Source organism: Amblyomma mixtum, chromosome 3, assembly GCF_055824585.1.
Source record: "Amblyomma mixtum isolate Tamu chromosome 3, ASM5582458v1, whole genome shotgun sequence".
Taxonomy (NCBI): domain Eukaryota; kingdom Metazoa; phylum Arthropoda; class Arachnida; order Ixodida; family Ixodidae; genus Amblyomma; species Amblyomma mixtum.
In genome coordinates, this window is record NC_143014.1 from 291,190,182 (window position 1) to 291,216,206 (window position 26,025).

At 48.9% G+C, this 26,025-nt stretch overlaps 1 protein-coding gene across 1 annotated transcript in view; it reads left to right on the forward strand.

Annotated features, from left to right (window-relative positions):
* LOC149355149 (uncharacterized) overlaps window positions 1–26,025 on the forward strand; it is a 105,709-nt gene that overhangs the window by 57,263 nt on the left and 22,421 nt on the right. Inside the window, exon 2 of the mRNA XM_089583657.1 lies at window positions 22,450–22,686. Within this exon, the coding sequence (XP_089439783.1) occupies window positions 22,516–22,686 (171 nt within the window). The 5' untranslated portion in view covers window positions 22,450–22,515. The remainder of the gene's footprint in view (window positions 1–22,449; window positions 22,687–26,025) is intronic.

The window sequence follows — 26,025 nt, forward strand, 5'->3', positions numbered from 1 at the left end:
TAAGCTTCGAGGAGCGCCGCGCAAGCTGTAGCGAGTGGATAGAGGGTGTGAATATGAAGACCGACCGAGTAATGGGGTTGCGTGTGCATGCAGATGTCAGAAAGAATAGCCGAATGATGAGGAAAGTGCAGTGCAGCAAACGGAAATCACTGATGAAGCCGGCCCTTCGAATGATTCCGAGGCTGAACGACGTACGCGGCGAGCTGAGCAGCGGCGCAAAAGAAGCTAGCGCCAACGTGAGTCAACCGATCCAGTGGATATAGGGAGCCGGCAAGTCGAGGCAGAGCGGCTTAGACAGTACAACCTGGCTAGACGGTATGCGAAAACAGGTGAAGAGCAAGAAAGGCGGTTGCGTGCACATGCAGCTGCCAGAAAGAAGAGGCGAATGATGAAGTCACTGGAGGAGCGTGCAGTAGAGAGGCGAGTACAAGAGGCTTCACAGGCCGTCGGTCAGAGGGAACGACGACTCTAATCGCAACGAGCAACTCAGGCGGTTTGCTGCAAGAGGAAAGCCGAGGAACGACTGCAAGACGATTTGGTTGCAACTCGAATTTTTAAGCTTATAAAAAGCTAAACGAAGTTAAAGAAAGCTATATAAGGACAAACGTGCTAACGCACATAAATCGCATTTAGCTTAACCAAGCAAATCGGGGGCTAATTTTTTTCACCGTAGATCCACGGGACCGCTAAAGCGTTGAAACAGCCTGCTTATTTCACTCACGCTACGATAGCTGTTTGAGGGATTCTATGCAAGTGTTGAAAGCGTTCGTTTCAGGCGTGGCAGACGTTGCGAGTGCTTGACAACCACAAACTGCCGTATTCGCCTGCTAGCCATTCAGATTGCTCGTCTTCCCCTTGAGGAGTGGCGACAATGCGACCTCTTGACATTCTTACCTGGCGCGCCGAACTGACCGCCGTACTTAGCATCCAGAAAGTGAACGAGAAAGTTTTCCATTTTTTTTTTTAAATTGCATTCAAGGAACGGTGTTTATAGTGATATTCAGAATTGTGAAATGGGTGCCAGAGCAAAGCACTGTAGGAGGAGCCCGTTATTAATGCTAAAAAAAGATATATAAGTGAAAAAAACAGCAGTCGCACCGTGAAAAGGCAAAGGAAAAGCGAAAATTCTGAAACTGGCTAGTAAGCAAAACGGAATTGTAAAGTTTCTCAAATTAAGTACGAGAAAGAAGAAAACGCAAACTATTTTTTAACAGGAGCAGTGAAGTTGATTCTTTAACGTAATTTTAAACGTATTCCAAACTGAAGTTGCGCAAAAGATACAGGTCTGTTTTCCGTACTTTATCTTTGGATAAGGTAACAAGCAATTGTTCATTGGTGCAAAACCTGTGGGCTTGGGGTGAGTAGCTTGGCAATGGGTCAGTAAAGCGAACGGCAAACTTCTTTTGTGAATTCTGAAGACTGCGATGCAAAGATCATATTTAATTAAATGAGAATCTGGTTTTCTTATATTTACCGCGAAATGAAGAAGCACAGCGCTTAAAGTTACTAAAAATGATAATTCGAATAGCTTGGTTTTGAATACGTTGCAGAGGTGATAAATGCGTAATGAAGTGCTACCCAAAGATGTGATGCAGCGATTTTGTATGACTGCAAATAAAGACGCAGGAGAGCAAGATTAGTGTATGTACATTAAAGTAAGGTCGGACTCTGGTTACTATTCTAATCCCACAGGCTGATTTTTTTGTTGCTGAAGACGAAATGTGCTCTCGAAGTTTCAAGCGTTTATCAATTATGACACCAAGAAAGAGAGCCTGATAGACAGCTGCGATGAAGGTAGGATTAAAGAACAATAGATGGGTGAATAGGTATGTGTTTATGTTGAGACGAAAATGAAATGAAGCTTGATTTCAGCGTATTAATTCGAAGCAGATTAGTGCGGCACCGTTCAGAAATTCTACACGCATCGGCATTGAGCTTGTTAGTCAAAGAATGTGAACATTTATCAGCGCACGAAACTGTTGTGTCACCAGCAGAACTGCTAAGACATTTAGTGTGGTAATTTATGCATAAACGAAACAGTAATTTACCGAGAATGGAACCTTGAAGAACACCGATATTAGTCGCTCTAGAGTAGCAGAAACAACCAGAAACACAACTTGCTCCCTATCTAGCAAATAATTACGAATTTACATGAGTGGAGGCCCAGTCGCCCCAACCACTCGTAATTTTTTAAGCAATGTGTTAAGGTTGATTCAATCAGAAGCTTTAGAAAAGTGGGTGAATTACCCTCCGGCAAAGTTGCCGGTGCCGATGACAAATTTAGCTTGACCAGTGAACGAGATTGAAGCTAAGTTTAAAAATCAGCTCGAAATTCAAATTGACTTGAAGGCAAAATACTAACTTTGTTGAGATAATTATATAGGCGTGATGCAAACAGTTGTTCAATTGCTTTACCGAAGAATGACAAAATTGCGATGGGCCGATAATTAGTAAAAGGTCTTTTCTCGCCTTCTTCTGTGAACTGAAATGATCTTAGCTTTCTTTGGTGTTTAAGCTTAGCTTAGTGCTTAATAATCTTAGCTTCTACAGTTGGCGTGGTCGACCAACCAACATGGCAACACTGGCAACATGGCAAGCCGTCGACCGCTGCCAGTCCCTTTCGTGCTCCGTCACGAAGAGGAAAAGGCGCGGACAGCAGTGTGGGCAGTGCGATTTTTACACCGTGTGCCTAATGCAGCTATCGCTTTGAAAGTGAAGCGAGACAGGGTAGTGCCTCTCATTTCTCTAGAGAATTGCAGCCGTAACGCGTAGCGCCTATGATAGACAAGTTATCTGCTGCCTCCGCTTTGAACCGAGGGATGTCATTTGCAAGCTGTTGCTGACTGGACGAGAGTGTTCGAAGAACTTCTAATCAGATGTACCCGTCTCCCTTGTCGAAGATGATTCAAACTACCTCTTATAATAGAAAACGCATTTAGCCAGTGTTATCACACACGTCAGTATGTTCAAAGCACAGTTTCATCTATAGCATCGCGTGAAGCGAGAACTGCGAGACGTCCTGTCTAGAGTGTACGCTGTATTTCCAGATACTGGAAACGTATATCGCCGCTTCTGGTAAAGATATTTATTATTAAATTAAACGGCTTCACGCAAATGAGACGGAAAGAATTCGTGCTCATAAGCGTATTCTGTGCGCTCATAGTATTCGCTCATAAAACAAATGAAAGCATGGTCGAGGCGCGCTTCCAGATGTTAGCGTCGAGAGAGGATTATAAACTTACGCGCCAATATTCAAGGGAAACCCTTGTAGACATTTCTACAAAACAATTCACTGGCACTAGTTACCGAGGCGCACTCTTTCTGGCGTGTTTTTCTTAGTGGTTTGCTAGGGCCTCCACGCAGCATGCGCCTCGAGGGCGACTGCAGTGCTGCCATCGGCTGCAGGGCCGCGGATGAGGCGCCGGGCAATCTTGTAATGTCGTCCCCGTACACGAACGTGGGTCGTCATTCCCAACCTTTACGATCCGTGTCAAAAGACCGAGAGGGGACAACGACAACTAGACGCGTTCGTTACGGGAAAACGCGGCGACTAATGCGACCGTTAACAGGGCCATAGCCATTCCGTTTACGACTCGAACACACATAGGCGCGCATTGCGCGATGACAAACCGAGCGGGCAAGCGAGAGAAGGTGGTGGCGGCGTGAGAGCCGCAGCGCCGTAAACGTCACCGTCCCGTGCGTCGCATCGCCGGGTCCACAGCGTCGGCCTCACGCCAGGCGTGTTCGCGCAGCGCAGACGAAGGCTGCCGGTGCCACGGCGTATAGGGGCGCATTCGTGCAGACGCGTCAGCCGGGCCTCGCGGTCTCCGAGGGGAGGGGCCCGTTATTGTAGCGGGCAGCGAGACAAGCGTCTCGAGCTCGATGACAGCCTCGGGCCCGAGCCGCCCTTCTCGGCGCCCATCCGGGGACGTCGGGATGAGAGCGCGGTGATTGCGAGATAGAGCAGTAGCTCGCCGCCGTCCATCGAGGAAGCGCTGTTGGCCAACGTGGAGCGCGACTTTTACAAGAGGCTCGTTCGTCTACGGCCCCCGATAAGCCTCGCGAGGTGCCTGTCGTCCCGGGGGCCTTGCGCCTGTGAGGAGGAGGAGGGCGGAAGGGGGCAAGAAGGCGTAGCGAGATTAATGGAGAAAGAAGAAGGGTTTACGGGCCGCAACGAAAGCGTGCTCCCGAGTGCCGTCGGTGCGACGCGAAAAAGCGGCCGACGACGTAAAGGGCTCACAACTCGATTAGCGATATTGACGCCTCCCACGAGCCGCTGAGGGTCGCGTACAAAGGAGAAGATTGGGCGAAACGATAGATCCGCCGTGCTGCCGGTTAATACGGAGCGAGGTGCGGGGCCACGCACGAGTGAGCACCGGGACGCTCGACTCTACCAAAATCTGTCCGCGACAAGGCGTCGCGGACACGCTGACAAGGCCGCGGACACGCAGCGAGCCCGGCTATATGAAACGCTCAGGTGCAGTGCAGCGAGATTGTGACGCCGAGTTACGACGAAAGAAAGGGGCGGCCGAAGGGAGAACACTGAGGGAGGATTCTGGAAGGAGAGTGCGCGCGCCAACACGACGTGCTCTGCTTCTGTCTCTCGAGCGGTTAATGTGTCCGCACCTTGGCCAAATCCGGCAAGAGGCAGTGATACGCTGTGACAATTCTCACTTCCATTCAGAGAGTAAACGGGAAGCGACTCGTTCCAGTCTACCGTTTTGTCTCACATGAAAATCGCTTTTTTTTCCATGGCTCTCGATTGTTTTTGCAGCAAAATCTGACTGCGGGTCATTTTGTGTGGGAAATGGAGTCAGTGCTTTCGCTTTCTATGTCGTAGCATGTCTTACCAAAGAAATCCCGCATTTACTTGCAGACAGATCATGCAGGTGGTTAGGGGACGGAGGCGCTGTCATGGTGCGCCTTGTGCGGTCAAGTGACCGGTGTATCCTAGCTTCGGAAGTCGGTACTCTCATGAGGCCGGGAAAAAAGGAGAAGGGCGGAGGGAACAATACAGTTATCGCCGTCACTTCACCCTGATGGAGTTCAAGCGTTTGCTTCTCTCAATGCTATCGCAATATTCTTAGAATGTCGCGCCACCTGGCGGTGAGAGGGAGACACGCCAGGAAGAGGGTACTGCGGGCGACCGGACGGCCGCACAAGCGCGTTTCTCGCTTATCCAGCGGCGTACGCTCATCCTTGTTGCTTCCCGAAGACATGGAGACGAAATGCAAAATCAGACAAATGCGTTGGTGCCTCATTGGGCCGACCGAGCCGTCCACAACCATTAATTCCTCAATTCTTGTCGGCGAGGTATTCAGCAGAAGTGCGAACAGGTCATGAAGCTGTATACTGGTATGCGTGTCGTCGCTAATGAAAGTATATGCAGTGCAGGTTTAATCGCCTGGGATTTATGCGTGACTACCACAGCTATTCAAAAACGCAGCTACTCGGCATGCTAAAGCAATATGTGAATCGTTTCGTTTCGAGGCGTAAGCAACGCCTTGCAAAGGCACTGTCCCCAGAAGTACAAAAGCCAGGAGAATGATAACAGAGTGACGTTTCTATGGAACATTATTTTTTTGAAGCCTGATGGTTTATAGGCTAAGTAGTGGCATGGTGGCTATATTACAATGATTTACAGAATCATATAATACGGTCTAGTACGGTATGACATCTGCCACGGTCCCGACGAAGTATGTAGCTGCAGGGGTGACTAATTGCTCTAGTAGCCTTGTCAATTAGCTGCTGAATTCTGCCACCACCAGACTCAGGCTGTATGAGACCATGTTGTCAAAATCCACTTCTTCGACCGGCCCTCGTGCGACCGAACGAGTTTTTATGCACTTTTTAATACGCTTGAACCTCCGGACTTGTGTCGGGCGAGAGGATGAAAAAGCATGCAATCCCCTCTAAATGTATGTGTTCTCCTAGAACTTTTAGAAACACAAACGAAGTGAAAACGATGGTGAACAGATGGTAAACGAATGCCGCCATGGCGCCTCACGTGCTAATAGCGGTGTAAGGAGCGATGAGTCAGCATGAGGCGCGTTGGGCGGTGGGATATACAGCGCTCCGTCGCATCAGGGTAGCAAGGGTGGCTGGTGACAGGCAGCTTGGGCGCCGGATTGTCGGACAACGCCGTTGTAGAGTCACTGGATACGTTATCCAGTCACTCTAGCCTAGTCAAACGGGCAGTATCTGAAATCACGATTCGCCGTTGTTACACGGCTCACCACCGTTCTGGGTTGCGGTGCGACGAAATGACGCGGTGATCCGGAGTGAAGCCACATTTACCAATATCTTGCAACGCAGTGCCTAGAGTGCCGTCCGACAGTGCCGTCCGATGGCAGCACTGCCTCCACCGCCGTAAAGCCCCTCAATGTTTATTGAGGGCTTTACACCGCCGTATACATCGCCGCACCTCCCGCAAGCCGTCCATGCCAAGGCATCTCTACGACAGATCCCTGCCACGGCGCATAAGCGTCGACTGCGGGGGGACTGGAGGGCTCGAGCCCCCCCCCCCCCCAAAAAAAAAAAAAAAAAAAATTTCCGGGGAAGCTTAGCCCCCCTTGGAGACTGAGCGATGGGGTCAGGGGGCAGCTTATCTTCTGCTACGGGCTGGCACATTCACACCGGGCAACGGGGAGTCGCCGAGAGCGTTGTCGCTGCTTTAGCATATTAACGAGCACTGAAGTCTACTAAATCCGCTTTCTTTAAGGTAACCCTCCTGAACTTTCTGAGGACTAATCGAAAACGCTTCTGGAACATAATAAAACCTGGAAACACCAATAAAGTGTCGGTATTGCACCCACTGGCAAACCTGCTCCCCCCGACCACCTCTGTGCTACTGCACTAAATGATACTTTCGTTAAATCGTTTTCCTTCTTCATCCAATGCTACCCAACGTCCTGATCTCCAACTGTGCGATCATTTCGCGATGGATCCCACCATGTTCGACTTGCAAGGCATCTTAGCGATTATCGATTTGGAACTAACATCTTTTAGCAGAACTGATGTTATAAATGGCAAATTTGTACGAAATGCTTAATAGTATAGTTCTATCATCATGAAATGCGTATTCTCACAATCGTATCATCATGGTGTACTACTGAAGACTGGAAGACTGCTGTGATCATACCAGTACATAAAGCCGGAGATAAACAAAATCCATCTAACCATTGACCGATATCTTTGAGATTAATAGCATGCAAAATAATGGCACATATATTTACACATCTTGTTAATTTTCTGGAGGATAACAATTCCTTCTCTCTAGCAGAACATGCTTTCGAAAGTTTTTCTCTTGTGACATTCAACTACTTTCTTTCACTTACGACTTGCACTTCTATCCGGACTCCGCTTTTTCACCTGACTGCATACTTCTTGACTTTGCTAAAACATTCGATAAAATTAATAACTCGCTGATATTGCATAGACTAAGTGCGCTGAACATTGACCCTGCAAATTTTAACTGGATCCGTGCATTGCCTTCTTGTGGTGTTGAATTTTTAATGACGCTGATACCTCTGCGGTACCACTTGGTTCTGGGGTTCCTCAAGGATCAGTGCTTGTCCGCCTTACCTTTTTTTTATCTTCTATATTGCTGTGAATTGCCGTTCCCCTCTGTAATGTACTCTAGATACTGAGAGCAAAAAACCGAATAAATAAATATCTCTTGCCAAGGACCATGCCCGGATGAGGGCGAGGGGGGACGGAGAAAGAGAGAGAGCGTGCTAACTGGACAATGGACAACCCCTCCCCCCTCGCAGGTTGAAAACAAAGCGCCTATGCTAAACTTTCTTGTTCTCGTAAATAATAAGCCCTGGGATAGGGGAATGTTAGAAATGAATCCTCCTTGAGGATCTCTGACCTGTACCGAGTTGCTGGTAGGAGTAATAACTGCGATACAAGCTAGCTTTACGTTTACAGCCGCGTAGCAGCTGCCGCCGGTTCCTCGCGGCTGAACCGATCTGTTTGCGCGCCAGCTCCGCTGCTAAGGTATCGCCGAAATCGGTCATATATCTTTCGTTTAATATGAGACAATGAGGTTGTCAGTAAGGCAGGGCCATGAGTAGACCATTTACTATAGCACTGGCCAATTCAAAAGCGCAGTCCGTTGTGGCTTCGATGCGAAACAAATTAGGCCTAGCGACGACTATAGGGAGTAGCACACCAGAGCGCCGTCGTCCGCCAAGCGCGCTGGCGGCACCATTGTGGTAAACTCGCAGAATCCGGTGCTGCGAGCGTTGTGAACTTTGTTGCCGACTTTAACGATGCGGCAGGGACCGGGCCTTTTTCCATGAAACGGTGGTAGAATGCGCAGCGTGAGCACCGCGGGACGTTGCAGCAGTACGCCGTCGCTGCGCCGTCGGACGATACTCGACGGCTGCATAAAAGAGCCGTCGGACGGCAGTGTATACGCACTGCCTATTTTAATGTGTTGCTCTTGAAACCTGATTAAGTGCGAAAAAAGGACGTTCTTGAAGCGGAACAGCTCGTGCGCTTTTCGCGCTCGGACGCCTACGGGCGCTTTCCGTACACAGACGCTGCCATCTCCACAGTCAGTGACGCAAACCGAAGTCGCCAAGCTCGGTTCACAATAACCGTGGTTAGCGGCGTAACCGTGGTTTGGTCTGCTGTGTGACAGCAGTAACCAAAGTTCACGAAAACCGCGGTTAAGCGAGCCCATATGACAAGGGTTGGGAGACAGGCGCCACCGTGTGGCTGGCGGTCAACGGTTCCTCAGAAGGCCATGCAAATCGAAAAGCTTCCCTCGACCCCCTCCCTTCAGGAAAGCGCCAGCGACAGCGGGTGACGTCCTGTGCACTGAAGTCGCGACGCGTCGAGCGTACCCCGTCGGGTGCCAGCGGAACGCACTTCGGATAGCCCAGCCGAGGCTGCATAATAGAAAACGGCGCGCTCGCGGAGACAAGGGATAGCGGCCTCCTGTACGAGTTGTGGAGACGACTACGAGTCGAGGCCAACACATGGGGGATGTACCCTTTTCTCCCCACCGCGCCGTCGGTCAGAAGTCGCCGGCCCGTAAGTTCCGGGAAAGTTGCAAGTCGTCAATACACCGTCACCGACGGGGCACCTCGGGTGCAACGAACCTTCAAGTCAAGAAATCGTCTCAGGCGGCGCACCCCTGGTGCAAAAAAAAAAAAAAAGAATCGTCCTGTCTTTACTAGCGGGCTCAAGGACACAACAGGAAGGTGGGGCAGCAACTGTATGTGGGCGCTCATCAACCTCTCTACGAAATCAGAGTGGCACGACCGCTCAATGTTGCTATCAGTTGGCATGAGACTATAGTCAACAGGGTTCTCGAACTCACCGAGTGCATAGAATGCATGCGACAATGCGCCATGCAGGCCCAGGGACTCGAATGAGCAATGTCTTCCCTGTTCTATCCGAGCGCCGGACGCTTTAATTCGGCCGTTATCACAGTGCCGTCACTGACTGTGGATTTTGGAAGTTCTTTGTTTAGGACGTTTACATCGATCGGTGGCACAGCAGAAAATGGCACTACAATCGGTTGACTTGAACCAGCAGATTCATTTCGATAAGAGGCGGCCACGGCTAAGGACTGTGATGGTCGACCGAAGGACACCGACAATATCTTGCGACAGAATTGGATGCGGACGCTGAGTGCGACGAGAGATTGTGCGTGCCGACAGTGGAGGCCAGCATGCTTACTGTTTACCGGTGACAACGCGTCAAGATGGTGACGACCCCCACGTTAGGAGCCATGAATTTTAACGCGTATCATGGTAACAAAATTTCCAGCCCTGTTGCCGCGCCAATTGGAATTGGAGCAGACAAAGGTTTGAAACTGAAAAGTGATAACACATCTCAAGAACGGGCTGGTCTTTTCGTTTGCCAGTCACAGTGATCTCCTGCAATACTGCCATTCACTTCTGTTTTCAGTTTATCTACGTAGTTTCAATGTGTTTTCCTCACATCTGTGCAACAGAAAATTCGCAAAAACCCTTTGAACCATTGCAAACGGCTCGTTTCAGGTCCAAGGACTAAAATACACAGATGCTATTAGAATGACAAAACTTGTATAAAAAACAACTGGTAACACTGTTGAAAAAATGATTAGATATATACTACTAATATTAGAAAAATTAGAACGTTTGTGAACAACTCAACAAAGAAAAGTCACTGCAAAATGGACGCAGCGAGTCTCAAATAAATGCTCAGCACGGCGGTTTCGTACGTCTGCAACCGAGAACACCTGCTTCTCCAAGGAGGCCCGTACCTGCGTCGAACGTGGTATACGTCCCCACCCTCACGGAAGCGCTTTTCTTCCACCGTCACTAATCCTGCTATCAAATTCCTCCACATCGTTTTATGTATTCCATTCTATACTCTGCTGCTTTGTGTCTTTCCTGTCGCTTCCTTTTTCGGCTGCCTGAGGCAATCACGGTGCTCACTTTCGATCAAACAACCACTGCTGCAACCTATAGGCTGAATCCGCTTGCTCCGGCGGCTATAGCCACAGCGCCCTATGGCTCCCATTGTCCTGCAGCTTATCACAAAGAAATAGAGCAGCTCTCAAAATTCCTGTGGGATTTGCCTTTCTCGGGGATTTCGGAGCCGCCTGATTACCCGAGAGATGGGAGGGGCGGCCAAAGGCACAATATGTGCTCCGCGTCTTCGGCACAGTATCGCTGCGATCTCAGTTCGTCCGCAGTTTTCATCTGCCTCCCACCCGACCGCCAGTTTCCCTACCGCTATCAATTACTTCCTTCCTTTACATCACGGCGAACAGGCTTCGTCGGAACTGCATTTCAAAGGTTTCTGTGTTCAGTCAAAATCCGCGCATAATCTTTTCAGACTTCTGTCTTTTGCTCACATTTCACTGCTTTTTTTTTGTTTTTTTGCAGCACACTGCTTTTCTATGCGTCCCAAATGGACGGCCACGGTCGCAGCATGTAATCAGTGACTTTATATAGATTGCACATTAAAGCGGAAGCGGAGATAAAGCGGAACACGCGAACGCCCACTAAAGCAAGTTGGTTATATTAACTTTATGGAAGCAACGTTATTAGATTACTTTTTCAGTTTGCAAACTCCGACGCCGCGGATGTCGCCGTTGCCTGTACCGCCTATCGGGGGCGCTCTCGTCGCTCTTTGACCGGCTTCTCAATAGAGTAGCCGCGCTGACCAAGTCAGCGAAGACTACAGCGAAGCGTTTTTGTGCCAGGCGTTTCTTTGTTGGGTTAAATTGCGCTGCAAGTTGATCGCTGCTCCTCTGTGTCCTTGCCAGCTTTATATAAGTGCGTTTCGAGCGACGCAGCTCGTGCGGCGTTGGCTCCGGCTGCAACTCAACACAGAAGCGCAACAGCGCCGGTGCACCCGAGCTGTCCGTGAGTCGGTGCGGCCGACCTGTCTGCTCCCAAACCAAGGCAAGATAAGCGTTCTACGTAATGTGCGACCGCAATTCACACTGACCATCGCCAAGGCTGCAAACATTTTCTGGGAAGTGCTGGAAGAACTAGAGAAGTGCAGCCTCGCTCGCTTGGGTTGTGCTGAGCACGTGTCGGCGTTCACTTGTAAGATACTGAAGTTTGTTATTGCTACAAGAATGCACTTTTTCTCTAGCACGTCTCTTGTAACTGTTTGGCCTATTAAAGGTGGGTCCCATTAAGATGTATATGTTTTTTTTTCCTATATAAATTGAATAAGCTGCTGTCAATCTTACCTGTGCTATTACCGTCATTTTTCGCGTTTTATGAACTTAACGTCGAAGTTTCACGGTGGTAGTCCTGCACCTCCCTTTAAAAAGCGCGTATGCATCGTTGACTGTCTTGCTTCAAACTGATGGTACTTGGCCTTAGGTTTCGATGTTTTCGGCAACATGCGACTCGTTTACCGTGTCGTGGCTCGCCGTAAGCAAAGAGTCATTTAGTTTGTAAGGGAGTAAATGAAACGAAAAACTATACCCGACCAAGAACCAGATGTCTCATCGAAATAGCTAATGATTCAGACATCCCGATCGTACCTCTGCCGCCCAGGACCGTTCGCGCAGCCTTAATGCCACTGTAGTTGCACATTCAGAATAATATATGTGCCCTATCTTGAGAAGATCTCCCTTAAACAGAAATTACCGGCGTAAATTGGCGTGAAACACGGCGCGCTGGTCTCATAGCGATAGTTCGTGTGACGAGAGACCGGCCGGAGCGGGCCAACAGCGTCGAAAGCGCCACCTCACGAGAGGGAGCCGATTGGGGCCACGTTTGGCCGCCGAACTGCAGCGGAGTTTGCAAGCTGCCCAGGTAATCTAGTAACGTTGCACTGAAGTGCATCGCTGCGCCTTCTGGCGGCGCGCTGTTGCTGTCGAGGCCTTCGCGTGCGCGTCCTTTCACGCTGGCTGGCATTCCCTTGTCTCCGGAGAGCCCGTTAGTGATTATGGAACCCTTTGGAGCCGCCGTATCGCGCACGCAGTTCCTCGGCGCTCGGAGGACGACCTAAGCGTGCGCTGTTCGAGTGGTGCCAGAAAACGTACCGTGCCTGTCTTGGCGATAAACCGTTGCAAATGCAATATTTGTTTCTTTTCTCTCGCGCGACTTCACTTTCGCTGTCGGCGTACTCCGCGGCGTCGCTAGTCCCGCCGTTTTCTGGAGCCGCTGATGGCTCGAACATGTATGGTGAGAGTCCAAACTGTTCAACTCTGCTTGAATTATCCATAATTTCCTAAATGTAGTTCTCAAGCCAGCTGAAGCAACGCACCACGCAGCAACGCCGTCGATGTTGGCCGAAGATGCCCGTGGATGACGTCACGACTGTACCGGCCAATCATAGGCAACAGCGGCGCTCTCTCAGTGCCCTGAGGCGCTGGTGCGTTACATTATAGAGTTTTAGAATAGGGTATGGGGCGAATAGGGTGACCCTATCCGCATGAGGCTTAGCGTTAGGGGAACGGCTTCACGTTTTCTGTTTATAGAATAGGGTCGCGGATGGCCGCTTTGCGTTGTTTGAAGGCAGCGCCATAACGGCGGGAAAGAGAAGCTTTCAGAACAAATGATTTAATATATACGCTGTATTTTTTTCATTGTGTAAATAAAACGACATGTAAACTGTTGCAGTTACCAATTTCTACTTAGAAAATGCGAAAAATGATGCAAACATTTTTTTATAATGCGGACATGTTCAATCCGAGCCAAGTCTATCCACACAGGAAGATCAAAATTGCAAACCTGCTTGTGGAGATCAGTAGTTCGAACCTCCCGCGCTTTCCGACGTCAATCGACGCGTACCCGCTATGCCTCGCAGCTCTCTAAACACGGAAGCAATCTGAAAATTTGGCGTGTTTTGTAGTTAAAAGTTTCTGGTTCATTCAGCTTCAGCCAAAGCGAAAGCTTCGTGCGCCTGTACTTAGCCGTGATCGTGAGCCGCAGAGTAGCGGCAACGACGAATCGGTGATGAAGCGAGAAGTTCCGCTTCGACGGGCGCCGCCATCATGCCTGACTCTATCGACGCTTGGGTGCCACGCTATTTCGCCGATTTAGCGTTAGCGTGGCCCGCTCACCCAAACACCAAAGGGTCGTTAGCGTTCTCCGCATGCGCAATAGCGTCCCGTTATTCCCCTATGCCCCAAAGCGATAGGGTGACCACTAAAACTCTCTATTGTAAAAAAACAGCAGGTTACATTTATTTCTGCCTTTTTTAAATGAGGCAATCTTCTTCAGGGGGCTAAAAACTATAAAATGCCGCAGAGAACTCAATTTTTTTTTTAAGTTGTCCAGCTTCTCTTTAAGTTCAGCCAAGAACCATGTACTCTTGAGTGACAGTTGCTGTTATGGTCAGTGATAAGTCGTATTTTCTCAGGTGCCGCTACTTTTAAAAAACTGGAGTCATTCCAGGAACTTCTGGATTTGCTTTAATCAGGTTCGGCTCTTGTTCGCGAATTGCCTGCGGAAGATATGTGATATGGAATAGACAAAACATCACCTAAGTCGCAGTAGTAACAAAATAATGTGACAAATAAAGCCAATATACGGTACCGTGAAGGCGAAACCAAGTTGTCAGGGGAACAGCGCCAGAAGAAGCAGCGTTGTTTGGAAGATTATACAGCCAAGACATTGCCATGTTACGACTCCTTGATGAAGACGAAATAGTAATAAAGAGGGCCCTTTTTAAAGATTATTTTTTTGTTATCCTGTTCATGTCCTTTTACTTCATAAACCTTGTCCAAAAGCTCCGCGCCTTTTTCCGCGAAATATATATAGTATCTTCTCAAGAAGTTAGCGCAAAAAACGGACAGGGGACAGAAAGAAAGGACACATAAGACATTCACGAGCGCTACTACCAACTGTTTATTCATCCTTCGAGATTCCTATTATTCCTTCTAGAGGCTTATTACATCAAAAAGTTGTCCGAGCGTTGTGTGAGTGACACATCTGTTCACGTGTATTCCGATGAATGTGCCTTTTTAGACTCGTTTTTTTATTAACATGTTGCTTTACTGCGGTGCCTGTTCTGTCCTCTGTACGCGCATGCTCGCCGTTTTTCTTTTTTATACGCCTTGTACGACCGCATGAATAAACAGTTGGTAGTAGCACTCATGAATGTATTATGTGTCCGTTTTTTGCGTTAACTTCTTCATAAAATGCATCACCAACTAGCCCGGCAGCTTGCTCTCCTAATATATAGTGTCGTGTGTTTGCAATGGCGCTGTAAGATCGCGCCTCGTACACGACCTCGCTGGCTCTCCCCTTTGTACTTCCCGCGTGGCTCGCGCAGTGCAGCAACAAATGCGGAAGCAATTACCGGCATGGGGAGGACGCCACTTTGGAACGCAGCCGTGACGCCTCGGGCAGAGGGCGCGCATGCGGCGTGGCGTTGCCGTCCCGAAAGGGGTGGTCTCCCTCCCACCGCGACTGATCAAAGGACTGATCCGCTGACTGAAAGCGTTGTAGCCATGCGGGGAGGTAAACAATGGTCTTCCGGTTGGACGCAGCACGAGAGGGTGGCCGCCTTGAGGCAGTTACGCACGTGCATGCACTTAAGATGAAAAGTGCGTTCTTGGGGAAAGGCGAGGGTGTTGCATGGAGAGCGTTTTACGAATGTTTTCTTGATTTGTTTGTTTTATTTATTCGAGCCCTGGTTTCGAGGCTATGCCCAACCCACAGGGCCGTGGCTACTGCGAAATAAAGTAGCGATTGGTTGATCAAAGACTGGGGCGGGTCAAGAGAAATGACCGCCCCAGCGCCTTTGTTTATGTACGTAATAAAAACGGAAGGAAAAGCCAGGTATGGCAGTCCTAAACAGGCTCCGTGCTTCGCACGTACGGAAAACTTCTAGGCTCTAACCGAGACCGCCGGTCGATGAGTAAGATTTTCCGAATTTGTATCTCTGTGTGAGATAAGTGCCCTCTAAGTTACAGTACTTGAACGTCTGTGTGACTTCACGCTTCTGCAACTGAGTTTGCCTTGTATATACTCTGTAAATATAATTTCCCTTTCGTACCTTCTGCTTCTGGACTCCTGTGCTTCAAAACACCACCGAACAACTCACGTTTGGAGGAGGCTGAACTCCCCTCAAGAAAAGCAAACGAACCTGAAGAAAGAAAGAGAATTTACTGGCGCGGTACGTTTTTTTTTATTGATAAAAAAAAAATACGTTTTATTTTGTTCTTTTTTCATTTTACAAAACTGTCTGGTTCTCAGAAATTCCGCACCACTCTCTCTCGGTCCTCCGTGCACAAGCTGAATGGCAACAACAGAAAAAAAAATGGAATCCATTAAGCTTCCTTGAGGCTTCGGTCTGCGCGATGGATTTCCACCAAATATCACGCGATGATATAGTAGGTATGCACGCCTCGGCCATCCATTCCACGCCATTCGTTCCCGCCCGGGCATTCCCTTTTCGCGCGCCTTATTTCTACATTCCACCGCTCTGTTGATATCGACCCCTGCTGAACAGGAGGGTCAAACCCCGTAAACGAGAGCTGCCTGACGTCCGCCCAGGCTCACCGCTGTGAAAGTCTACCGTGCGGGTGAGATGACTTACGGGACGCACGACGAGCTTTTGCCTATTTGCAAACTCTCTCCGCGAGTCGCTTTTCATTTACTCCTCTAGGTTTGGCTTCTGCTCGCTGTTATCTGCTTTTTTTTTGCTCCTGCTTTTATTATATGCTTTCCCGCCGTCACCAAAGAAATTAGTCCCTCTTTCATCGCCTCAAAAAATGCACCAGCTCAGGTCATTCTGCGCAAAATGGTGGCACTTTCCCCCCTTTACTTGATCAAGAATAAAAACAGGAAATTATTGAAATCGATGTATTCAACCGAAATGGAAGAAAGAAAAAAACTAGAGGCTTTAGTCTATCAAGTTGCGTTCACTCTGATAGCAGCCGAAGAGCCGCCGGCAGAGAATTTTATGACGATATAAAAAAGGACGAAAAGCAATCAAGAACGGCGAACGAGTATTCGTGGTCGTGTTGAAAGAGAACAGAGTGATGATAAATACCTCTCCTTTGTCGTTTCGATGTGCGGTAGTCTATCAGGAGCGGGATAAGATAAAAAAAAATTAAGGCGCAGAACCAACCAGAGAATCAGCGGAATGTCCAAATTTAGCGAGGAAGAAAAAAAAAAGAATAAAGAGTGGTGAGAGCTCGTCATTCCGAGACCTACGCCTCCACTTCCCGGGACCTCGTTTTCCGTCTCGCCTTCTTTTTTCTTCTTTTTTTTGCTCGAGTAATCGAGAGCACCATCAGCAGCCAAAAGATGGGGAGACCAACCGGCTTTCAGAGATCACGATCCATAAGCGAGAATGGCGCTCTCCCGTGTTCACTCTGGTGTTCCATTTGCGTATGTCGTCAGTTTTCATTTATTTCCCTCTTCGCGTCGAGCGAGATTGAGAGGTTCTTCATTGTTCGCCCACGGTTATGCACGCCCGGCCTGCTTCTATTAGTGTAACGTCTCCGCGATCGCGGAATCTGCATCGCCAGCATTTTCCCTCTTCCCATCGCGGGGCCTCCGTTCTATCTTTTTCAGTTTTTTTTTTCAGCAAACTTTTTCTTCATTATTCATTTTTTTTTTATCATCTCCGCCCCCGCTCCTCTGGCGTCCTGACAAGCGTGATAACCCCATCCCACTGTTCTCGTAGACATGGAGCGCGCGCCCCCGTGTTATCTAAAGCCTATAGCCCTCCCATCGATTTCCATTGTTCGGCTCGCGGGAAAAAAAGGTGTCCCAAGAGCGGGTTTCACGGAGAAGCCGCTTCGGCTGCTGGAACACCTTGCTCTGAAAAGCGACGCGTAGCGAGCGCAGTTCCCTTCGTCGTGTTCTTTTTTTACTATCGTTCTGTTCATTTACACCTCGAGTATTGCGCGGTCCGCGGGCTCTTACGTAACAGCAGCGGCGACGGGGACCGAGAGAATAAATAACTGCGGACTGCGGAAAAACCGGGCATAGCTCACTGCGACGCGAAAAGCCCGTGTCTTTCTCGCTATTTGCGTTTATCTGAGAAGACACTTTGAGCCTGGAACAAGTTGCGCAGAAAAACCGTTCCTCCGCGCTCTTTTATGGAAAGGTTGAAGTATTCGGAGCACAACGTTTTTCTGCTCTTGGGAAAGAAGCCAGGGTGCCCGAGGTGTTCTAAGCGGCTTGTTTCGTCGACTGGCTGTCGCTACTTAGAGGCGCTAACTGAACAAAGAAGGCAGGAACAAAAGCACTCGTTTTGTTTTTTTTTCTTCTTCGCGTCCCGGATTTAAAATATTGTAAAATTCTGTTATAGAAATATTGAAAGTAATGGTCCATTCTTCCGATGTGTAGCGAACTGTTTCCTAGTTTTACGATTGCTTTCATCGACCAGTTAAGAATCCATAGTGAAACCAGTGGAGAGCGAGTTTGACAATAAGAAAAACGTTAATAGCAAAAAAAAAAATGCAACCTGGTTTCCGAGGTGGCTCAGTGGTTATGGTGCTCGGCTGCTGACCCGAAAGACGCGGATTTGATCCCGGCTGCGACGAGCGAATTCCGATGAAGGCGAAATTTTAGAGGCCCGCGTACTGTGCGATATCAGTGCACGTAAAAGAACCCCTGCAGGTGGTCGAAGTTTCCGGAGCCCTTCACTACGGCGTCCCTCATAGCCTGAGTCGCTTTGGGACGTTAAACCCCTATAAACCAAACCCCCATAAACCACACCAAACCAAACCCCAAAAAATGCAACCTACCGACCGGAGATATGCGGCTATACTGATTGTACAGTGATGTCTGACGATATATGAGAAAATTCTGTTCATAAACTCTTTCCCGATCAAAAATGCTTTTGTCCAGAATTGCTGGGTACGGAGGAACGTCATGCGCATGCAAAACGTGCCTCATGCAATGCCTCCTACAGTGCAGGAAATGCAGCTTTACGAGAGTGCAAATGACGCGGTACCATTGTTCAAGTGACCACTGATTGAATAGAAACGTTTACAAACGCCACAAACAGAAGTGAAGTTGTAATAGGTGCTTAACGGTGTCGTACGTGGCAACCACAAATTCCAGCGTTCATCTGCTAGCAAAAATGATCGTCCCTCAGGCGAGCATCTTCCTTTTGTCCGTCTACCAACGACCCGAGCTAAATCCGCTCATCTCGTGGCACGACCCCGTGAAAGCATTTGCATTTAATTCAGCTCAAATCGCCTAAACGTCAACCAGCCTGGCTGGCGGGAGCCATAGTAGAACGGGGTTTCCGGTTGATGTGTCCGATGCGATTCGGGGAAGAACTCATCTTTTTGGCTGAACCACCTGCTTGTTCGACTCGTCGCGCACGAATTCAATGGCTTTGGCGGAAATACAGGGTTCCTTGTTTCACTTGCAAGCTTTTTATTCGGCTTAAGAGGACATGGCTTCACGTTGAGCAGATAATATTTTAGCAATATTAATGATTTTATTTTTGCTTAGGTGCATGGAAAAGAGTAGCCGCGAAAAGGCTGCTTCAAAGAGCAGCTTGACGGGATGTTTGTTGCTGTATTTGACGGCATTTGACGTCACAAGGCAAGTCACTCAACTGAAAAACTTAAGTAAATATAACGAATGGATTTGTAGTCGAGGCCAAAGAAACACAATGAAGTACATCAGGGCAAAACGCGTGAGATTAATACGGAGAAACAAGCACAGAGAGGAAACGCTGCTCGCTTAAAGGAGCTCAGGTACTAAAGACGCGAATAGAAACATTCATTACCAGGGCGCTAGCTAAATGATATCATCATGAAGTGTGCGAAAGTTGTATTTTGTAATGCGGCCATAAATGCGGGAAAACAATCTCTTTATTGTTTTACAGCAAAGAAGCAATCGATTTTATAGCCCCTTGAAATCGGTATACCTACGAGCATGCGCCCATACACGGCGAATATCTCTCTGTCTAGTGCATCACTGCCGTTCGTCTTCCTTCTGCACGTTGTTTCCGCGTGCAGGATTGGGGATTTAAACATGGGCGACCAGACCGCATTTAGACCTCTTGGTCTGTGTTTCCACTGGAACGCCGACAACGCGGCCAATTCACTCGTGAGCTATTTCTCAGCTCCGCTGACCGTTCAAAATGCCTTAGATTTTGCCTCGGAGTCTTCGAGAGTAGTCAGATATTTACTCTGCAATCAGCAATACGGTATGGAACAGGTTAAATGAATCAATGCGATGTTGTTTTTTTCCCCAAGTTTTGTCTTTCTTTGTCTTGAAATCTCCGTATGACACTTTGGTGTCATGTTTTGAGGTTATCAGGCGCGTCAGGATCAAAGGAAAGCAGAACAACGTTAACAGTACACTTATCATTCACCTTGAATACAAATACTGGGTACATGTTAGAACTTGGCCAACATGGCATTGTACAGTATGTGTTGTACTTGGAGGAAACACGAGAAATGGTTCTTGTCCAAAAATCCGGCGAGCGAAGCGGGTCTAGATAGCGAGAAAGTCCTAGCGCCGAGGAGTCGTCACTGTCACTGCTGAGCCACCGTCACGACTGATGTATATAGCGACTGGTACTTGCGTGCACATTTAAATTCCGCAATAATAGCCCTCGTAGGGTTGGTCATGCAGCCCAGCGTCTTGGTACGTCGACGATGCGAAAACGCCGAGCGATGCGTTTGCTAACGTGGAGGCGCGTCGAACATCAATTGTCTATACAGACCTCTTTTTTCCTTGCCGCATTTGCTCACCGTTGCATGAACATTGTACGAGAAGCACTTATAGAGGCACTTGGAGGTCCTCTGCTGCTCCGCTCCCGTAAATCGAGGCGCATAACGAAACCACGCGGGCACGCAGAACGCATATGCGCGAAGCGCCCCCAAAACATACCGGAACTCAGCTGGCCGCATGTTGCGCCGCCAATTGCAGGTTTTCTTTGACTTGCAACATTCAGGTTTTCTTTTTTCTGTCTTTCTCATGCGATAAAAGTGCACTAGTGGTTTTAAAACAAAATTTATATACTTCATCATCGATCAAACACGTAACTTTCATGCACCTTTGTCAGCCTCAGAGATCTGTGTTGTCTTTTCTCCTGTTTCATCATCACGCTTGTACTTGCGAGATTGACTTGTGGCCGTGATACCTGTATTTTAGTTCTTGCTCTTGTCTACCTTACAAGAACTTTGTTTTCTGAAAGATTGGCATTTCTGTGTTTATGAGCAGGTATTCTATCCATACAAGCCAACTTAAATTTCTCCTCTGTGTCTATTTAAGCTTAGAAGCGGCAGAATCGTCGCTATAAATAAAAAATAAAAAAGGTTTGTCACTTGTAAGTTTTTTATGGGCGAGGTGAAACGACGCGAAAGACCGGTGCCCCATTTATGGCCAGAGAACGCGCTGAAAAAGGCAGCAGCAACGACGAACTCAGTCCGAAGCGAGGGGCCCTGCTTTGATGGGCGCCGCCATGTTTGTCGCTGCGGAATTTTTCCGGCGGCGGAAATCGGTCCTGGACCAATCGGCCTCGCCGCTTCTAGCCCCGGTCGGCCTCATAAGCGGCCGAATCCGCTTCGCTCGCCGGATTTTTGGTGAAGTGTAAACGGGCCCTAACGCGGAGAAATGCAGATTTCACCACGAAGCGAAAAAAAAAGGCTCAGAATTCTCGAGAGGAAGAGCAACAGGAAGCCCCGGTCCTGATGTACGGTGAATCCTACTTTTCTCCGCGTTAAGAGCCCGTTTAATCATTTGTCGTGTTCCCTCTTAGTATGAAAGATACTGTACCTGGACGCGTTGTATAACTTCCATCATGTTCGCGTTTCTTAAGGCTTCGCAGCTTTTGCTTTCAGCCAAGGAAATGCCTGCATAGCGCTTCAAACTCGAAAAACGACGACTTTAACGTTTCCTACCCGATGAAAAAAGAAGGCAAATAGGAGATGCGCGAATTTTGCTTTGTCTGGCTTATTTCTTAGGATTTTGCTTTTTTTTCTTCAGACTTTTTCAACCCGCAGTCAATCTGTTGAAAACGGATTTCGTTTTCTTGCTTTCTGGCTGTCGTTCAGCACTCTGAAAAACCTTCCGATATATTTCACGAATGCAGGAAGTTGTTGAACTTTGATGCTCAGTAAGAAGCCCGAATGGAGGATGAAACTGTTTGATTCGAAGAAGGAAAAAAATTTATTAGATGACAGAAGCGGCGTGAGAGGCTTTGCCGCGTAGCCTTGGGGAAGTTGGAGTGCTTCTTTTGTACGTTTGACTGAACTTAGGTGGTTGTGGCTACAGTCACCTACACAGGTGCGACGGTAGGGACAGATTTTGGCAAATAACTACATTTAGATACCGGAGATTTCCATAAATTCGAGGAGATACTTAAGCTCCACGTTAAGGGTATGAGGCGATAGCGTAAAGCCTGCTTCACGTGCAAGCGAAAATGCTGGCGAACCCTGCCGCCGGGGAGGAAAAAGCTGTTTTGAGTCGTCGCTGCGTTGAGTGGCGAGGTTTCAAGAAGTTAGAAATTTTCGCTGCGATGCGCTGCTCAATCGCTCAGTCGCTTGCATGTGAACAAGCCTTAATGGGTTCATTCTCATATATGCTGAAGGTTATTCTCTACTTTACATCCATAGATCCCTGGCAGTCTTCATACCCCTCCTGACGCAGTGGTTAAGCGATGCGTCACTGCCCTTGGATGGCAGCTACTCCTATAGCAGCGGGCCTTGTGTGACCACGGTTGCTCTTCCCGAACAGCCAATCATTAATTTAACTGCCATTTGCCGCAGTGGCCAGTTCGCTCACTATCCGGCGGGCAGGTTGTGATGATGCCACAAGGTCACGTGACCTAGGCAACCCAGCTGCCTCCTAGGTTGCTCTCTGGGGACCACCTGCCGTAGCCATGCCAGTGAATTTTCGCTCACATCGCCGACAACGCGGACACCGAATTTTCTGCGTAGCGGGGCCTTTAACGCTGCGGGGTCAAAGTATGCGACGAAGACGGTATTCGGGTGGTTCGAATAGCGCACAACGACTTCTCTCTGCTCTCTCCACCTGCATGCAGGCAGCGTCCTCCGGCGTCCGCGACCGGGCGGGCAGCGGCGGCGTGGTGGGGGGCGGCAGGCCGGTCATGGCAGCTCTGGGGGCCGCCGACCGCCGCCTGTCGCTGGTGGCCGCCGAGCCCCTGGTCCCGGGAGACTCGCTGGGACCCGTGCCACCACTGGGACTCGCCGGGGTGGACCCCCTCGCCGCGCTGGCCTGGCGCTGCCTCGACGAAGCGCCGGTCAACGCCGCGGTCAAGGTACGTGCCACGCATGCCTACCCGCGCGCCTTGAGCAGCCCAAATGCTCACCTTTTCCAGTCTCGTTTCTGCACTTCTAGACCGTAGTAAATAGTTAGTCTGTAGTGCTCCGGCTGTGGGCGCCGGATGGGCGCCGGATGGGCGCCGAATGGCGGCGAATTAAGTTACGGAATCCTTCCCGATCGATTAAGGCATCTGTATAGCTCCTTCTTTCAGCAAAATTCTCCGCAAATGCACTCACGCCAAGAGGCTTTCAACGACACCTCAAGTTCGTCTTAGCCGCCGCGGTGGCTCAGTGGCTATGGTGCTCGGCTGCTGACCCGAAAGACGCGGGTTCGATCCCGGCCGCGGCGGCTGGAATTTCTTTGGAGGAGAAATTCTAGAGGCCCGTGTACTGTGCGATGTCAGTGCACGTTAAAGAACCCCAGGTGGTCGAAATTTCCGGAGCCCTCCACTACGGCGTCTCTCATAGCCTCAGTCGCTTTGGGACGTTAAACCCCATAAAACCAAACCAAACCATCAAGTTCGTCTTGCAAATATCAATAGCAAAAAAAAAAAAAACGGTCCCAAAAGGAGGCTGTACATGAACGCAAAAAAGCGGAACTAGTACGTCCTTTCCTCAGGTTAGCAAATATTTTCACCAACATGCGGCCTGAAAAAGGTCCTATTTGTCCCTCACTAAATATTTTTTTAGCAGCCAACAAAAGTATTCCCGTAGTTAAAAGCCGGATATTACCTGCCAGTTGTAGCACATGATTCCGATTCAAAGCAATAAAAGACGCATTAAACGTTTCCTTTGAATTTTCCTGCTATTATTTCTAATAAGGGAGTAATTACTCACTGACATCCACCCAAGCGTAGCCATACAGCTACAAGGGAAAGCTATACAGCTTTCTCAGAAACTTCGCTGTGAAAAGAAAAATTCGTCCTGGTCCGGGGCTCGAACCCAGTACCACCGCTTTACCGGAGCAGTCGCTCTACCAACTGAGCTAACCGGACTGAGCAATGAGCGCACATTTACGACATCGAATAAGTAGGCTATGAGCGCAGAGCTAAATGAAACTATTTATATTTACCGCAACCCACTCGTTTCCATGACATGCTCATCTGGCGGTTTGAGAAAGGATACGCGCAATGCGTACGCAGGCGGCGCCAGAAAGTTAGGTTGGCGGGTGAGATTAAGAAGTTTGCGGGGATACGGTGGCTGCAACTGGCGGAGGACAGGGTTAACTGGAGAGACATGGGAGAGGGCTTTGCCCTCCAGTGGGCGTAGTCAGGCTGCTGCTGCTGCTACTGCTGATGATAATGATGATGATGATGATGATGATGATGATGCGCAATTTCTCTTCCGAGCTAGTGAATGAGCTGGGAGAACTTGCAGCTACCTCGGCATGTTAAATTGGAAAGAACGGATTGGATGGTATTGCGCAAAAACGATATTTTGACCCAGTTCTTCTTAACCCTCATCTATCTGCAAGTCCGCCGCCGTGTGGTCGGTGCTGTCAGTTTGAGAATGAAATAGAATAAAGATGAAAGCGCCTCATGATGGAACGCGCCTCGAGAATACACAGGGCAAAACGAGGCAAAAGTATGCCGCCCAGTCTCTGACCGAACTGGTGCGTCGATGAAGCGGTGATTCTTTCCCCAGTCGAACTAGTCAAATCGGCACTGTGGTGTTGAACCTATTCTAGCATCGCTCGTCAAGCGGTTCATCCCAGAGAATGACCAGCACTGGCACGCTGTAGAGCGTACAAAATGACATGCTCTTACACCAATGGCGCGTCCTAGCAGGGAATGTTACTGATTGTTCTGCCCGTCGAGGAGATAGTTTCGGAGCCCCTGTTTCGAAAAATAAAAGAATAGGAAGCGGGATCAGCAAAATGGTCGCTAAAAAAGCACTCCGGCTGGTCCGCGTTATACGCCTGCATTACCGTGCTGCGTGAAATAGAGCAAGGTATTCCCTACGTATTATAGAGACAGCCTTTGCCTGAATTAAATAATCGCACTACCTTGTTTCTAAGCCGTGTAGTGGGAATCTGGTGGAAGCCCTAGCTTCCGGAAAAGTGAGGAAGAGAGCCTCTCTCCCCTTGGGGATATTTGGAACGCTGGCGATGGATAACGAGCTACACAGCTTGGTCCACCAGAAAATCCGTTGCTTCTAAACTTTTTAAAAAAGGCTGTACATACCTTATCGTTGAGCTTCTCTTTACGGAGCTTCCATGCAGGCCCATGCATTCTTCAGAGATATTTTCACGAAGAAGCTGGCAGTGGCGCGGGACGAAGCGCTCGCGCTAGACCAGCTGCCATTAAATAATCTCATTGCCATCGGTCATCACGTCTCATTCTTCGGCTGGCCGCCCCGTAGTAATATCATCTACATTTGTATATACGTATAGGCGCTCCTCTTTCATCCAGGTGGTCTTAGACCTGTATCGGTGAGACGGGCTCCCACTTACTGCTGCTCTAGCTGTGAAAGGGAGGTTGACCCTTTAGCGCCACCATCGTTTCAAAGAGTTCGACGTCCGCACAGGCGCACAGGATGAGCACAGGTGTAGAGGAGGGATAGATACATGGACCTTTGTGCAAGTGTAACTGAGCACTTGTACTGACGTACGGAGGGACAAAAATGATCAGACTGGCGCAAAACGGAAACCGGCATGCCGGATAAGTGGAAATTTAACCGCATAATTCATTTCTTGCATACATTTTGTCTGGCCGCGTTGAGATGAACATTAGCAAACGAAAACAGAGATGGAACCGAAAGCGAACCATAGCGTATATATATTCGTGCCGTGCATATATTCCGTAGAGTGCGCGTGCGGTGTCTATGGGAAACATATTGCGCATAAAAAAGAAATGCGTTTGTAATTCGTCCTAAATGGCAAAAAGGTAGAATGAGCCACCTCCCTCACCTCTTTCAGAACGGTAACTGCGTCTCGATGACTTGCAGCGCATCTCCTTTTCATTGTCCTTTTTAGAATAAGATCTGCGCTGCCTTTCCCTTCTCATTTTTTCCCCGTTTTCGACGCCGCCTTTTGGAAGCGCGCTCTAAGCACCCATCACGCCATTACGCGAGCCGGGCAGAAAGAAGGCGTCGATGCGAAAAGAGGGGAATAAAAAGAACATAAATGAAAGTGGGCGCACTGAGCGCACTGGACCCACCCAAGCGGTCGGGTCTCAACGACGTCTCGAGCTGCTCGCCCGCAAAAAGAAAAAAAAAAAAAGTCGATACAAGAGAGAAAAGCGCTGCGGCGCCGGTGGTTCCGAGGCTAATTAAGCGACGAGCTGTTTAGCGACATATGTAAACAAACAAGGCCCTCTGTCACGGTGAGGGTAATT